This window comes from Salmo trutta, chromosome 5 (assembly GCF_901001165.1).
Source record: "Salmo trutta chromosome 5, fSalTru1.1, whole genome shotgun sequence".
Lineage (NCBI taxonomy): Eukaryota > Metazoa > Chordata > Actinopteri > Salmoniformes > Salmonidae > Salmo > Salmo trutta.
The window spans coordinates 22,906,013-22,923,943 of NC_042961.1; the positions used below are offsets into that span (position 1 = coordinate 22,906,013).

At 41.4% G+C, this 17,931-nt stretch overlaps 1 protein-coding gene across 5 annotated transcripts in view; it reads left to right on the forward strand.

Moving 5' to 3' along the window:
- LOC115193891 (cullin-9) overlaps positions 1–17,931 on the forward strand; it is a 69,214-nt gene that overhangs the window by 12,184 nt on the left and 39,099 nt on the right. For all 5 annotated transcript variants that reach the window (XM_029753025.1, XM_029753020.1, XM_029753021.1 and 2 more), the window contains exons 8-15: positions 77–269; positions 372–573; positions 746–939; positions 1,056–1,252; positions 3,528–3,765; positions 8,148–8,253; positions 8,512–8,739; positions 11,224–11,314. In XM_029753025.1, coding sequence (XP_029608885.1) covers positions 77–269; positions 372–573; positions 746–939; positions 1,056–1,252; positions 3,528–3,765; positions 8,148–8,253; positions 8,512–8,739; positions 11,224–11,314 — 1,449 coding nt within the window. The remainder of the gene's footprint in view (positions 1–76; positions 270–371; positions 574–745; positions 940–1,055; positions 1,253–3,527; positions 3,766–8,147; positions 8,254–8,511; positions 8,740–11,223; positions 11,315–17,931) is intronic.

The window sequence follows — 17,931 nt, forward strand, 5'->3', positions numbered from 1 at the left end:
GCTGTAGCCAACACCTTTTTTCCAGAGAAAGACAAGTGCAACTCTAACATGCTTTGCCTTGTGTTTTCCCCACCAGTGTTCAACAACTCCAAGGTGCAGGGAAAGAAGACGGCCCTGGAGAAGCTTGGGGAGGTGGTGGACATCATGAAGAAGAGTGGCTCAGATCCAGTCCAGCAGCTGGCTGGGATCAAGTTTATCACCAAGGTCCTAGAGGACGAGGGGCCTCAGGAAAGGAGCAACCTCAGGACAGACGCTGTCCAGACCATCCGGTAAGGCTGCTGCCTGCACACTTCCTCTCTTATATGGTCACATTTGACATTTGTGTCCTCCCAACATGATCTTTGACTTTTCTCTGCCCCCCCCCCCCCCAGGGATAAAGTCCTGAAGCTTGTGGTCGACATGCTGAGTGGGCAGCCCAAGGAGAATGTGGTCAGCACCCTGCGTCTCACCCGCACCCTCATGGTCAAGTACGAGTGGAGGGTCTCCTTTGCCACGGAGGGGGGCGTCAAAGCCATCCTCTCTTGTATGCAGGAATACCCCACTGTCCCACAGATCCAGCAAGTTGCCCTGGCGGTGAGTTCTCGATCACTTTGTTGTGAGTTGTTTTTACTCCCGCCAGTTATGTAATCTAGCTAGATTTCTTACACATTTTTAGGGGATGACAAGTAATGAGAACTCTACAGCTGTAAAGGAGAAGCTTTCTGTCATGTTTCTGTCCACGATTGGTTTCTTCCCTCCGCTCTAGAGTCTGATGGTCATCACAGGCGCCAGTAAGTATAACCTTAGCAGCATGAGCAGCTGCTGTCTTCCTCTTTCTGAGTCTGGCACACCCATGATGCTCGGAGTCTTTGCCAGTATTGGCTCTGCCACCCCCGAGGGCTCCAAGGGACTGCTGGCTGCCATCCCTGCTGCCATTGAACTGATGCTCAACACACCTGGGTATGTCATTTGCACCTCGACCGGCTTTCAAAGGGAATGTTAACATGCCCAACTCCTATGATTAGACTGCTTTGTTACAGTAGAGGCTAAGGGATATGTGCTCTCTCTCCTACCAGGTGTATGTTGTCGGTAAGGAACGGTCTGTTGGTGATCATCATGCTGATCTCTAATAGTAAGAGCTTGGCGGAGCAGCTGGTGGCCTGTGATGTCAGCACCGTGCTCAAGAAGTGCCTCGTGGCCTCGCGGCCAGAGAAATGGCTGGCCATCATCGCCCTCAACCACATCTCCATGGACCACAAGCTGGAGAAAAAAGGTGCGATTTCACTGCTCATCTGAACACATTCATCAATAAGTGCGGAGGTTGGGTTATGTATAGGCGTTCCTAGCTGGCCAGTTGCACATGAGCTTTTTCTGCCACGCCTCTTGTATTACTATGATATTTTCTTTGTTATTTATTGTTAGAAGGAACTATGACATCCCGTTCTTGTGGGCTTATGTCCCAATGTAGACAACAGGGTTTTTTCGGGATCAAAATTGGGTTTAGGTGTTGGTTCTGGTGGGGGCATGGCCATTTTAGAGGCTCTTCTTTTGGCCACAGTAATACAATTTTGCTTTTTTAAAGCCAATTTCATGCAATTCTACACATTTTGCCATGAGACAGAGAAATCTACTGAAAAATACAATTTCCTGCAATTCTACACCTTGCCATGAGGCTGAGAGGAAAATGTGCAGTTTTAAAGCAAATTTTCTGCAATTCTACACTTTTTGCCGTGGCTATCAGAGTGACTCAAACATTAAAGCAAAATCAATGGGGGCCCATACCATGACAAAAATACTAGAATTTGGCATTCTCCCTGACATTCTAGCTTTTATTTTGGTGATTGTTAGTTCTTAAAGATCTTACAAAAAAAAAAATAGGTCCATTTATCGTTGTATAGTCGTGGCCAAAGGTTTTGAGAATGACAAATATTAATTTCCACAAAGTTTGCTGCTTCAATGTCTTTGGATATTTTTGTCAGATGTTGCTATGGAATACTGAAGTATAATTACAAGCATTTCATACGTGTCAAAGGCTTTTATTGACAATTAAATGAAGTTGACGCAAAGAGTCAATATTTGTAGTGTTGACCCTTCTTTTTCAAGACCTCTGCAATCCGCCCTGGCATGCTGTCAATTAACTTCTGGGCCACATCCTGACTGATGGCAGCCCATTCTTGCATAATCAATGCTTGGAGTTTGTCAGAATTTGTGGGTTTTTGTTTGTCCACCTGCCTCTTGAGGATTGACCACAAGTTCTCAATGGGATTAATGTCGATGTTTTGTTCCCCGAGCCACTTAGTTATCACTTTTGCCTTATGGCAAGGTGCTCCATCATGCTGGAAAAGGCATTGTTCGTCACCAAACTGTTCCTGGATGGTTGGGAGAAGTTGCTCTCGGAGGATGTGTTGGTACCATTCTTTATTCATGGCTGTGTTCTTAGGGAAAATTGTGAGTGAGCCCACTACCTTGGCTGAGAAGCAACCCCACACATGAGTGATCTCAGGATGCTTTACTGTTGGCATGACACAGGACTGATGGTAGCGCTCACCTTGTCTTCTCCGGGCAAGCTTTTTTCCGGATGCCCCAAACAATCAGAAAGGGGATTCGTCAGAGAAAATGACTTTACCCCAGTCCTCAGCAGTACAATGCCTGTACCTTTTGCAGAATATCAGTCTGTCCCTGATGTTTTTCCTGGAGAGAAGTGGCTTCTTTGCTGCCCTTCTTGACACCAGGGCATCCTCCAAGTCTTCGCCTCACTGTGCGTGCAGATGCACTCACACCTGCCTGCTGCCATTCCTGAGCAAGCTCTGTACTGGTGGTGCCCCGATCCCGCAGCTGAATCAAGTTTAGGAGACGGTCCTGGTTCTTGCTGGACTTTCTTGGGCGCCCTGAAGCCGCCTTCACAACAATTGAACCGCTCTCCTTGAAGTTCTTGATGATTCGATAAATGGTTGATTTAGGTGCAATCTAACTGGCAGCAATATCCTTGCCTGTGAAGCCCTTTTTGTGCATAGCAAGGATGACGGCACGTGTTTCCTTGCAGGTAACCATGGTTGACAGAGGAAGAACAATGATTCCAAGCACCACCCTCCCTTTGAAGCTTCCAGTCTGTTTTTTGAACTCCATCAGCATGACCGTGATCTCCAGCCTTGTCCTCGTCAACACTCACACCTGTGTTAACGAGAGAATCACTGACATGAAATGCAGTGGAAATGTTCTTTGGGGATTCAGTTCGTTTGCATGGCAAAGAGGGACTTTGCAATTAATTTCATCTGATCACTCTTCATAACATTCTGGAGTATATGCAAATTGCCATCATACAAACTGAGGCAGCAGACTCTTTGAAAATTTATATTTGTCATTCTCAAAACTCTTGGCCACGACTGTACATACTATAAGTTTACACGTAATGTTTTTCCATTATTTTCAATTTTAATAAGTTATTTGTGGCCCATTAAAAACACTTAGGCGGGCCGCCCAATACTTTTCTATGTACAACCCTGGACAAAGAGGATTAAGTAAGTCCAGTCCTGAATATGTCCCCTCAGAGTTGATGGAGGAGTTGGACTTCAAGGATGCGGAGCTAAAGATGCTGGTGGTGAGCCTGAAAGAGATGACAGCCAACAAGGAGGTGATCCTGACCCTGGAGCAGCTGCTGTGTGACAACTCCTCCCAGCTAGAGGAGGAACGCAACCAGGTGACCCGTAGCCGAGAGACCTACCAGGACCTGGTGCGCCTCATGGACCAGCACCGGGCCGACCGGGCCACACAGCTCTCCATCCTCAGGTGAGACGGAGCTTTTTCGAAACTATAACATGAAAAATAGTTCGGTACTAGAATTTGTTACTTTCGGTACCTCTGTAAAGTGTCTCACATCATATACGGATTGAGTCTGTCTAGTAATTTGTCTGAATCTTCTCAAGGGAGCAGAATAAGCTAGCCAGGATGCTTGCACATGCAGAAGCCACTTTTGCGAGACACTTTTGACAAGCGAGAGGAGAGGGAGAGAGAATGCCGACAGCATGGCTTCTTCAAACGACAACATAGTACCTCCACGCCCGTAGCTTGTTGACAAAATTGGCTGCACAATGTAACTATACGAATGCTTTGATTTCAGAGCAGATGAGACAGCCGACCAAAACAACGAAGCGAAAGGTGTTACAAATCAGTGCAGTACAAGGGAGCTTTATTTCCAAAACGACATAAAAAAAACTATTTTACAGATGACATTTGCATTGTAACGTCGTCGTTATTCAACGAAATTTTGATTTTTTTTGGAGTGACAATGACATGAACATATATTCAACAAGACATTCATGTTAACATTATGTGATCACACAACCCAAAAGTAATGGGAAATATGCTCATAGCTTGACAGCAATATATTTAGACTACTTAGAGTTTCTGGGCTTGCTACTAGCAGTAGCCACTAGCCAGCTAACAGCCCTGGGGGGGTGCATTGCACCCTGGGAAGTAAAATGCAATCTGGGAATTGTAGTATGCTGTGTGAAATCTCTTGTATTTCTATGGTGTGTAGACTATTGCAATATACAAGCTTCAGAAATGAGCTTGTGTTTTTGTCATTTTGGAACTTAACTATTTAATTCATTAAATTATTTAGCTATAATGAATCATAGGTCTGTCATTTGACCCAATATTATGGCCATAGATGAGCAAATTAACCATGACATGTATCAAATTACATTTTTTAAAGTTTAGATGTAATTGTAAAATTGTGTTTTGTGTGCTCTGAGTCTCTAAGATTTTGCGTAAGGAAATTGAAGGTATTCTTCTGCTCTTTAATATGATGTTTTATTTTTGAAAAATTGAGTATACACTGGACAAAAGTATAATTGCAACATGTAAAGTGTTGGTCCCATGTTTCATGAGGTGAAAAAAAGTCCTATACATTTTTATTATGCACAGAAAGCTTATTTCTTTCAAATTTTCTGCACAAATGTGTTTATTTCCCTGTTAGTGAGCATTTCTCCTTTGCCAAGATAATCCATCCACCTTACAGGTGTGGCATATCAAGAAGCTGATTAAACAATGTATGACCATTACACAGGTGCACCTTGTCGTGGGGACAATAAAAGGCCACTTTAAAATGTGAAGTTTTGTCACAGAACATAATGCCACAGATGTCTCAAGTTTTGAGGAAGTGTGCAATTGGCATGCGGACTGCAGGAATGTCCACCAGAGCTATTGCCAGAGAATTGAACATTGATTTCTCTACCGTAACGTCGCTTTAGAGAATTTGGCAGTACGTCCAACCGGCCTCTCAACCACAGACCACGTGTAACCATGCCAGCCCAGGACCTTGACATCCGGCTTCTACACCTATGGGATTGTCTGGGGGGGGGGGGGGGAGTTCTGAGGAGTGTTTCTGTCTGTAATAAAGCCCTTTTGTGGAAAACGAATTCTTATTGGCTGGGCCTGGATCCCCACCCGTGGCTGTGCCCCTGCCTAGTCTTGTAAAATCCATAGATAAGTGCCTAATGAATTTATTTCAATTGACTGATTTACTTATGTACTGTAACTTAGTAATATCTTTGAAATTGTTGCATGTTGCGTTTTATTTTTGTTCACTATAGAATAGAAATTCTGTTTTATTTGCTCTACCAGTTATCAACATATTGTTCAATGTTTAAAAAAAACTAAAGCCCAGTGGTTATTCTGTGACTAACTACAACGCTTTCTTATTTTTTTTTCTCCATAGTTTTGTTTCGGTATCGTATCATGATGCTTAACCTGGTATCAAAGTAAAATATCTGGTATCGTGACAAAACACTAACTACAGGGTTTACTTGTTGGAATGTCATGTCAGTGCCTAGAGCCTGTCATCAATACTGTGTAATGAACCTCAAAGGGCAGTAGGTTATGTACAGTGCCTACGGAATGTATTCAGACCCCTTTTCCACATTTTGTTACCTTAAAGCCTTATTCGAAAATGGATTAAAAAAAAATTTATCCTCATCAATCTACACACAATGACAAAGCAAAAACAGGTTTTCAGAAATGTTTGCAAATGTATAATAAAAATATCACATTTACATATGTATTCAGACCCTTTACTCAGTACTTTGTTGAAGCAGCGATTACAGCCTCGAGTCTTAGGTATGACGCTACAAGCTTGGCTCACCTCTATTTGGGGAGTTTCTCCCATTCTTCTCTGCAGATCCTCAAGCTCTGTCAGGTTGGATTGGGAGCGTTACTACACAGCTATTTCTCAGTCTTTCCAGAGATGTTAGATCGGGTTCAAGTCCGGGCTCTGGCTGGGCCACTCAAGGACATTCGGACACTTGTCCCGAAACCATTCCTGCATTGTTGGCTGGGTTGTCTTCCTGTTGGAAGGTGAACCTTCACCCCAGTCTGAGGTCCTGAGCTCTCTGGAGCAGGTTTTCATAAAGGATCTCTCTGTACTTTGCTCTGTTCATCTTTGCCTTAATCCTGACTAGTCTCCCAGTCCCTGCCTCTGAAAACATCCCCACAGCATGATGCTGCCACCGCCATGCTTCATCGTAAGGATGGTGCCTGGTTTCCTCCAGACGTGACTTTGGCATTCAGGCCAAAGAGTTCAATCTTGGTTTCGTCAGACCAGAGAATCTTATTTCTCATGGTCTGAGAGTCTTTAGGTACCTTTTGGCAAACTAAGCAGGTTGTCATGTGCCTTTTACTGAGGAGTGACTTCTGGCTGGCCACTCTACCATAAAGTCCTGATTGGTGGTATGCTGCAGAGATGGTTGTCCTTCTGGAAGGTTCTCCCCTCCACAGAGGAATTCTAGAGCTCTGTCAGAGTGACCATCAGGTTTTTTTCGTCACCTCCCTGACCAAAGGCCCTTCTCCCCTGATTGCTCAGTTTGGCTGGGCATCTAGCTCTAGGAAGAGGCTTGGTGATTCCAAACTTCTTCCATTTAAGAATGATGGATGCCACTGTTTTTTTGGGGAACCTTCAATGCTGTAGACATTTTTTGGTACCCTTCCCCAGATCTGTGCCCCGACACAATCCTGTCTTGGAGCTCTATGGACAATTCCTTCGACCTCATGGCTTGGTTTTTGCTCTAATATGCACTGTCAACTGTGGGACCTTTTTATAGAACGGTGTGTGCCTTTCCAAATCATGTCCAGTCAATTGAATTTACCACAGGTGGACTCCAATCAAGTTGTAGAAACATCTGAAGGATGATCAATTGAAACAGGACACACCTGAGCTCAATTTTGAGTCTCATAGCAAAGGAGCTGAATACTTACCGTAATTTCCGGACTATTAAGCGCACCTGAATATAAAGCCGCACCCACTGAATTTATTTAATTTTTATTATTTTGAACATAAATAAGCCGCACATGTCTATAAGCCGCAGGTGCCAACCGGTACATTGAAACAAATAAACTTTACGCAGGCTTTAACGAAACACGGCTTGTAACAAAAAATAAAAAATTTGCAGTAAGCTTTAGTTGTCTTTTTGCACTGAGTCAATTCCTCACGCTGCTGTTTCCAACATCTTATCATCGACTCATTAAGACCAAGCTCCCGTGCAGCAGCTCTATTTCCTTTTCCAACAGCCAGATCAATCGCCTTCAACTTGAAAGCTGCATCATATGCATTTCTCCGTGTCTTTGCAATGATGAGGGTGACAAAATGACTACCGTAATCAGAATGATGGGAAGTTTGAGAGAGCTCGATTTAATCTAAACAGTAAACAAAAAAGTTGTTTGACCTGAACCCGTTCGGCAATTTCATTGTTCTAATGAAAGCTTCATGCCGCCAAAAAACTAAGCACGTCACAGAATGTGTTTTTTTGGAGAAAAAAAAAATTGAATGCGGGAGAAATCCATATATTAGCCGCGTCATTGTTTAAGCCGCGAAAAAAGCTGGGAAAAAAGTTGCGTCTTATAGTCCGGAATTTACGGTATGTAAATAAGCACTTTTTTTTTTTTATATATACATTTGCAAAAATGTCTACCTGTTTTCGCTTTGTCATTGTGGGTTATTGTGTGTAGATTGCTGAGAATTATTTTATTTAATCAAATTTAGAATAATGCTGTAACGTAACAAATTGTGGAAAAAGTCAAGTGGTCTGAATACTTTCCGAACGGCACTGTATATATGCAATGCGTGTATTGTGTCATGTGGTTACAGTTGTGACTTTTTATATTCTCTCCTGTAGAATATTGAACAAGGTCTTGGACAATTACCAGGAGGATCTGCTTCCATGGCATGAGAGCATAGAACCATGCTTGTCTTCTATGACCACATTCATCAATGACCGTGAGGTAGGAAAGATCTTCCCACATGTGGCTGATGGCACCTTAATTGGGGAGGACTGGCTCATGGTAATGGTTCAAATGGATTGGTATCAAACATATGGTTTCAATGTGTTTGATTTCAATCCATTCCAGCCCATATTTTGATCTGCCTTCACCAGCCTCCTGTGGATCCTCCATGATTATAAACGCATAGCTATAATCCTGTGTTACTATTTTAGCTAATGGTCATGACACAAGTTATTTAAAAAAAAAATTTTTTTCTAGGTTGTCCAGCAGCTCATCCGCTTTCTGTATCGCCTGGCCTCTTTGAACAAAGACTATGCTGTGGTGATGTGTCGTCTGGGCACAAAGGAAGCCCTGGTCAAGGCGCTGGACAAGCACAGTGTCAACCTGCTTATGGTCACAGAGCTGCGGGACTTAATCACAGACTGTGATAAGTACGCCAGTCTCTACAAGAAAATGACCACCAGTGTTCTGGCTGGTTGCATACAGGTTTAGTAAAAGTGCTACTATCTAACTATTCAGCAGTTATTTTCTCTCCACATTGTTTTTTTTCTTCACAGCTAAACCTATTGTTCTTCAATAGAAAATAATAATTACCTTGACATGGTCAAATAACTCAAGCATAGATTGTTAACTTTTGAGTAACTTGGTCAAAAAGAATGGCATCGATTCGCTATTGGTGGTGCTGTCATGATCACTCATTTAAATCATATCCACCAACCCGTTTGACCTAGTGACTTGAAACATTGTGTTTAGTTGTCTTTGCTCATGCTGAACAAATTTGCCTCAAGGACCCATAAGGTCCATTAGTATAGATTTTCTCTATCTTTGACATTTGCAAGATGTGATAACATGCTAAAATATGCAAAAAAATACTTTAAATATCTTCTTATGAACCATATAACCCAAAAACACAATTTGGGATCTAGGCCCATGGTACAGTTGAAGTCGGAAGTTTACATACACTTAGGTTGGAGTCATTAAACTCGTATTTCAACCACTCCACAAATTACTTGTTAACAAGCTATAGTTTTGGCAAGTCTGTTAGGACATCTACTTTGTGCATGACACAAGTAATTTTTCCAACTATTGTTTACAGATAGATTATTTCACTTAATTCACTGTGTCACAATTCCAGTGGGTCAGAAGTACACTAAATTGACTATGCCTTTTTAAACAGCTTGGAAAATTTCAGAAAAGGATGTCATGGCTTTAGAAGTTTCTGTTAGGCTAATTGACATAATTTGAGTCAATTGGAGGTGTACTTGTGGATGTATTTCAAGGCTTACCTTCAAACTCACTGCCTCTTTGCTTGACATCATAGGAAAATCAAAAGAAATCAGCCAAGACCTCAGAAAAACTATTGTAGACCTCCACAAGTCTGGTTCATCCTTGGGAGCAGTTTCCAAACGCCTGAAAGTACCACGTTCATCTGTACAAACAATGGGACCACGCAGCCGTCATACTGCTCAGGAAGGAGACACGTTCTGTCTCCTAGAGATGAACGTACTTTGGTGCAAAAAGTGCAAATCAATCCCAGAACAACAGCAAAGGACCTTGTGAAGATGCTGGAGGAAACGGGTACAAAAGTATCTATATCCACAGTAAAACCAGTCCTATATCGACATAACCTGAAAGGCCGCTCCGTAAGGAAGAAGCCACTGCTCCAAAACCGCCATAAAAAAGCCAGACTACGGTTTGCAACTGCAAATGGGGACAAAGATTGTACTTTTTGGAGAAATGTCCTCTGGTCTGATGAAACAAAAATAGAACTGTTTGTCCATAATGACCATCGTTATGTTTGGAGGAAAAAGGGGAAGCTTGCAAGCCGAAGAACTCCATCCCAACCTTGAAGCATGGGGGTGGCAGCATCATGTTGTGGGGTGCTTTGCTGCAAGAGGGACTGGTGCACTTCACAAAATAGATGGCATCATGAGGCAGGAAAATTATGTGGATATATTGTAGCAACATCTCAAGACAACAGTCAGGAAGTTAAAGCTCAGTCGCAAATGGGTGTTCCAAATGGACAATGACCCCAAGCATACTTCCAAAGTTGTGGCAAAATGTCTTAAGGACAACAAAGTCAAGGTATTGGAGTGGCCATCACAAAGCCCTGACCTCAATCCTATAGAAAATGTGTGGGCAGAACTGAAAAATTGTGTGCGAGCAAGGAGGCCTACAAACCTGACTCAGTTAACAATTGTAAGGCAATGCTACCAAATACTAATTGAGTGTATGTAGACTTCAGACCCACTGGGAATGTGATGAAAGAAATAAATAAAAGCTGAAATAAATCATTCTCTCTACTTTTATTCTGACATTTCACATTCTTAAAATAAAGTGGTGATCCTAAGACAGGGAATTTTTACTAGGATTAAATGTCAGGAATTATGAAAAACTGAGTTTATATGTATTTGACTAAGGTGTATGTAAACTCGTGACTTCAACTGTATATGTTTTAACTTATTTTGAGAAAAGCGAATGGATTGGTCAAAAGATGGCTGGCAGATTATAGATAAATCAAAAATCAGGTTTTACTTGTCCATTTTAAATCACTGTAAATCCACTTCACGGTGGCCTATCAACTAAAATCGCTATCATGGACGTCTCTAAGATGAACCACACTGAATTTGGAAGAAATCTATGAACTCATTCTTTGCATATGTAATGCTAATGCTCAATCATCTGCAACAACTTCATGAAACATATCAGATTCACTCCAGATGTATTTCGACTCATGAAGGAACATAAAGGAAGATAGTTTGTACATGATAGTGCTTGCTTTGTTATCCAAATGATCTTGTCCTTTGTCATCCTGTGAACCCTGTTCTTTGCTGCTCGCAGCTATATTTTTACTTGTGGTTTTTAGAAGTGTTACTTCAATAGGGATGTCACACTTTGGCTTGCAAGTGTCATGCCACTGTTGCTAATAGCTCATTTGTAATCCGTGCTGTTCTTTCTAACCAAATACAGATGGTTTTGGGCCAAATAGAGGAGCATCGGCGAAGCCACCAGCCAATCAACATCCCCTTCTTTGACGTCTTTCTGCACAATCTGTGCCAAGGTACATTTTTACTTTTAGCTGACTCAAAGCACAGCTAATACCAGACACGCAAAGAAATGATGCCAAAATCAGGGCTCCAAACTAACATTTCCCCTAAGTTTTTCAGTTGGTGGCATCATCCCATGATTTGATTGCACCCAAAAAATATATATAATTTCAGCGCCACAAAACGTTATCTTTTAAAGTAATTCTAAAGTAATCCACAATGCTTTATTAAGAAGTGTAATAGACCACTGAGATGGTATTCAATAAATAAGTTAATCCAGTGATTATCAAATCAAAATCGAATCATTTTATTGGTTGCTTGCAGATGTTATTGCAGGTGCAGCGATATGCTTATGTTTCTATTTATGTTTGGGGCGGCAGGTAGCCTAGTGGTTAGAGCGTTGGGGCAGTAACTGAAAGGTTGCTAAATCGAATCCCCGAGTTGACAAGGTAAAAATCTGTTGTTCTGCCCCTGAACAAGGCAGTTAACCCACTGTTCCTAGGCCGTCATTGTAAATAAGAACTTGTTCTTGACTGACTTGCCTAGTTAAAAAATAAAAAATGAGTGCACTGCTGGAGCTAGAATTTAAGACGGAAAAATACAAAACAATTCACACAAATCGGGCTCCCGAGTGGCGCAGCGGTCTAAGGCACTGCATCTCAGTGCAAGAGGCGTCATTACATTCCATGGTTCGAATCCAGGCTGTATCACATCCAGCCGTGATTGGGAGTCACAATTTGTTAAATTAAGGTTAATAATATAAATTGAAAAAAAAAAATATATATATATATATATAACTGACTTGCCATGAAAACACACACACATTGCCTTCAGAATGTATTCACACCCCTTGACATTTTTCCACATTTTGCCTACACACAATACCCCATAATGTCAAAGTGGAATTATGATTTTAGCAAATTTATTAAAAATAAAAAGCTGAAATGTCTTGATTCAATAACTATTCAAACCCTTTGTTATGGCAAGCCTAAATAAGTTCAGGAATAACAATTTGCTTAAGTCACATCAGTTCAGGACTAACTATTTGCTTAACAAGTCAATTAAGTTGCATAGACTAGTGTTTAACATATTTGTTGAATGACTACCTCATCTCTGTACCCAACACATAAAATTATCTGTAAATTCCCTCAGTCGAGGGAATTTCAAACACCGATTTAACCACAAAGACCAGGGAGGTTTTCCAATGCCTCGCAAAGATGGGCTCCTATTGGTAGGTGGGTAAAAAAAAAGTAAAACCGGACATTGAATATCCCTTTGAGCATGGTGAAGTTATTAATTACACTTTGGATGATGTATCAATACACCCAGTCACTACAAAGATACAGGTGTCCTTCCTAACTCGGTTGCCGTAGAGGAAGGAAACCGCTCAGGGATTTCACCATGAGGATAATGGTGACTTTAAAAACATAAGAGTTTAATGGCTGTGATGGGAGAATACTGAGGCTGGATCAAGAACATTATAGTTACTCCACAATACTACATGTAACCTAAATGACAGAGTGAAAAGAAGGAAGCCTGTACCGAATATAAATATTCCAACAATGCTCTAAAGTAAAACTGCAAAAATGTGGCAAAGAAATATACTTTATGTCCTGAATACAAAGTGTTTGGGGCAAATCAAACAAAACACATCATGGAGTACCACTCTTCATATTTTCAAGCATGGTGGTGGCTGCTTCATGTGGGTATTCTTGTCATCGGCAAGGACTAGGGAGTTTTTATACTAAGCACAGGCAAAGTCCTAGAGGAAAACCTGGTTGTCTGCTTTCCAACAGACATTGGGAGACAAATTCACCTTTCAGCAGGACAATAACCTATAACACAAGGCCATGATGACATTGAAGTTTCCTGAGTGGCCTATTTTACATTTTTGACTTACATCGGCTTAAATCTATGGCAAAAAAATGGCTGTCTAGCAATGATCAACCAACTTGACAGAGCTTGAAGATTTAAAAAAAACAAAAGTCAAGGGGTGTAACTAAGCTATCGCTCATATCACTACCTGTTGAACACATCCTGTGGAACGAGGGAGAGCTCGGTTTGTTGTTTTGAAAGTGTTTTGGAGAGTTCCTTAGTTGCTAGCTAACTTTTTAGTTTGGATCCCGCGATGTATGTGGCATCAATTGCTGGTACTGCTACTCTCTGTCCAGTGATCCTGCCGACCATGGCCGGGTCTGAGGAGCTATTTGGCGTAGCAGTTAGCCTAGCTGCTAGTTAGCTGCCTATCAAGCTAGCAGGGTTCATTGAGTGCTTGAATGCAGCTCGCGAAGCGGTTAGCCATTGTGGCTGGAACAGCGCATTGTCCCGGGTTTGTGGCTGTCTAGATCCCTGCTGTTAGTTGTGCTGAATCTTCCCTGTGACCTACACTGTCTGGAACTACAAGGAGTAACAGCGTAACCTACGTTGCTAGCTACCGTGACAAAGACCAAAGCCAGCCGTTGAGGACAGTGGTGTCTTATCACAGGTGAAGGATATTTGAAACGAACAATAAGACGTCTACAAGCAGTTACAACAACAAGAAAATAGCTGTGTTTTTTTTGTTCAAATACTGGTGGAGTTGACTAATAAAAGAATGGACGACCTGACCAGAGAGATCCAGGACATGAAGAACAGTTTGCTGTTCTCCCAGGGTCAGCTCGATGAGATGAAACAGGAGAATGGCAAGATGACAGCAATCTGTAAGTCATTGAGTTCTGTGTGTGAATCCATGATAACAATGACAGCTAAATCAGATTATCTCGAGGGACAATCAAGGCGGAACAATATGGTTGTGGACAAATCCCCACATGAGACCTGGATGGAGTCTGAGGACAAAGTGAGGGAAATAATCTCTGAGAAATTGAAGATGGACCACCGGAAGATTGTGGCGCGCACCCACAGGACTGGAAAACAGGCCCAGGTGACAGGCCCAGGCCGATAGTGGTCAAGTTCCTGAGGTTCAAGGACAAGGTAGCTGTTCTGGAAAGAGCCAAGAACTTGAGAGGAACGCATATCTTCCTCAATGAGGACTATCCTGAAGCTGTGCGCCAGAAAAGGAAAGAACTTATCCCAGCCATGAAAGTTGCCAGATCGCGTGGGGACATTTCGTACATCCGCTATGACAGGCTCATTGTCCATCCTCCCTCCCAGAAGCCTGGAAGGGACGAGAGAGCCAAGGCTGTTGGTTTGTAGCTTCAACCCGCAACACACACACCAATTGATTTAATGGAGCGCTGAATGTATATATTTTTTTGTCTTGCTTTGTTTGCTTTTTTCCATATTATGTTGATCTCGGGTAAGCTACCCAGGAAAGGGCTGAAAATAGCCCATATTAACACATGTAGCCTTAGAAATAAGGTTAATGAAATCAATAACTTGCTAATAACCTGCTGGGGCAGCAGGTAGCCTAGTGGTTAGAGCGTTGGACTAGTAACTGGAAGGTTCCCCAAGCTGACAAGGTAAAAATGTCGTTTTGCCCATGAACAAGGGGCCCACTGTTCCTAGGCCATCATTTGAAAATAATAATTTGTTCTTAACTGACTTGCCATCAAAAATAAAATAACATCAGATAACATACAAATGTTAGCCATTTCTGAGACTCACTTAGATAATTCATTTCATGATACAGCAGTAGCAATACAAGGATATAACATCTATAGAAGAGACAGAAACGCTAATGCGGGAGGTGTTGCTGTATATATTCAGAGCTGTATCCTTGTCATGCTTAGAGAAGATCTTATCTCAAGTGTTATTGAAGTGTTGTGGTTGCTGGTTCACTTGGCACATCTGAAGCCTTTTCTTTTGGGGTGTTGCTATAAGCCACCAAGTGCTAACAGTCAGTATCTCAATAATATGCATGGAAGGTTTGATAGTGTATGTGATGTAAATGGATGTCTACTTTCTTGGGGACCTGAATATTGACTGGTTTTCATCAAGCTGTCCGCTCAATAGGAAGCTTCTCACTGTAACCAGTGCCTGTAATCTGGTTCAGGTTATTAATCAACCTACTGTACCAGGGTGTTTACAAACACTACAGGGTCAAGATTATCCACATGTATCGATCACATTTTTACTAATACTGTAGAACTTTGATCTAAAGCTGTATCCGTACCCATTGGATGCAGTGGTCACAATATTGTGGCTATATCCAGGAAAGCCAAAGTTCCAAAAGCTGTGCCTAAAATGGTATATAAGAGATCATACAAAAGATTTTGATCTGACTCTTATGTGGATAATGTAAAAAATATTTGTTTGTCTAATTTGTTTAATAAGGAGCATCCAGGCGCTGCATTTGATGAATTTATGAAATTGCATCTTCCAATTATTGATTAACATGCACCTGTTAAGAAACTGACTGTTAGAACTGTTAAGGCTCCATGGATTGATGAGGAATTGAAAAACTGTATGGTTGAAAGAGATCGTGGAACAGAAGGTGTGGCTAATAAGTCTGGCTTACTGAAAATTGAGAAGTTATGTGACTATACTCAAATCATTTTTTTTATTTTTATGAAGCCAAGATCAATGATATAAAGAGTGATTGAGATAAAAGTACTTTAAATTATGGGCAGAAAGACAAATTCAACTCAAATTCAACTTTTATCAGATCACAAAACCATTTTGATCTTGCCAATTATTTTAATGATTACTTAATTGGCAAAGTGGGCAAACTTGTGCAGGAAATGCCAACAATGAACAGTGAGCCATCGTATTGACGCATAAAAAAAAACTAATGAAAGAAAAGCATTGCAAGTTTGAATTTTGTAAAGTTATTTTGGGAGAGGTGGAAAAATGTATCTATCAATAATGACAAACCTGGTATTGACAACTCGTAGCTGACTCTATAGCCACTCCTATCTGTCATATCTTTAATCTGAGCCTAGAGGAAAATATTTGTCCTCAGGCCTGGAGGGAAGCCAAAGTAATTCCGCTACCCAAGAGTGCTAAAGCAGCATTTTACTGGTTCTAACAGCAGCCCTATAAGCTTGCTGCCAGCTTTTAGCAAACTGTTGGGGAAAAATGTGTTTGACCAAATACAATGCTATTTCTCTGTAAACATATTAACAACAGACACTCAGCATGCTTATAGAGAAGGGCACTCAACATGTACTGCACTGACACAAATGACTGATTTGTTGAAAGAAATTTATAAGAAGATTGTGGGAGCTGTACTGTTAGATTTCAGTGCAGACTTTTGATATTATTGACTATAACCTGTTGAAAAAAACTTGTCATGGCTTTTTAACCTCTGCTCTGAATCCATGATATGGCAATCTATCTAATAGAACTCAAAGGATTTTCTTTAATGGAAGCTTCTCACATGTCAAACATGAAACGTGTGGTGTACCGCAGGGCAGCTCTCTAGGCCTTCTACCCTTTTCTATTTTTACAGATCACTTGCCACTGGCATTAAACAAAGCATGTGTGTCCATGTATGCTGATGATTCAACCATGTACCCATCAGCAACCACAGCTAATGAAGTCACTGAAACCCATAACGAAGAGTTGCAGTCTGTTTTGGAATGGGTGGCCAGTAATAAACTGGTCTTAGAAGAGCATTGTATTTTGTACGAATCATTCCCTAAGTTCTAGACCTCAGCTGAATCTGGCAATGAATGGTGTGGCTGAACAAGTTGAGGACTAAATTACTTGGTGTTACCTTTAGATTGTGAACTGTCATGGTCAACACACAGATCCAATGATTGTAAAGATTGGGAGAGGTCGGTCCGTAATAAAGAGGTGCTCTGCTTTTTTGACACCACATACCAAAAAGTAAGTCCTGTAGGCTCTAGTTTTGTCTTATCTTGATTATTGTCCAGTCGAGTGCTGCAAGGAAAGACCTAGTTAAGCTGCATCTGGTCCAGAACAGAGTGACACATCTTGCTCTTCATTGTAATCAGAGGGCTGATATAAATACTATGCATGCCAGTCTCTCTTGGCTAAGAGTTGAAACATTTAATGTGTTGAAAATCCAAAGTTGTTTGCATAGTCAACTTATACACAGCTCTGACACACACTTACCCCACCAGACATGACACCAGGGGTCTTTTCACAGTCCCCAAATCCAGAACAAATTCAAGAAAGCATACAGTATTATTTAGAGCCATTATTGCGTGGAACTAAGTTCCATCTCATATTGCTCAATTAAACAGCAAACCTGGTTTAAAAAAAACAGATAAAGCAACACTTCACGGCACAACGCCTCTCCCCATTTGACCTAGATTGTGTATGTATTGATATGTAGGCTACGTGTGCCTTTTAAAAAAGAAAAAAATGTGATGTAGTTCTATCCCTTGAGCTGTTCTTGTCTATTAATGTTCTGTATTATGTCATGTTTTGTGTGGACCCAGGAAGAGTAGCTGCTGCTTTTGCAACAGCTAATGGGGATCCTAATGAAATACCAAATAGAAAAGATGTGTACAGCAGTAGTGATATAGGATGATCCTAGACTATATAATACAGTATGTGACGATTATTAAAGTGACCAGTGTTCAATTTATTATGTACGTAGGGCAGCAGTGTCTAAGGTGCAGGGTACATTACTGGGTGGTAGCCGGCTAGTAACAGTGACTAGGTTCAGGACAGGGTACTGGGCGGGCCGGCTAGTGGTGACTGTATAACAGTCTAATGGCCT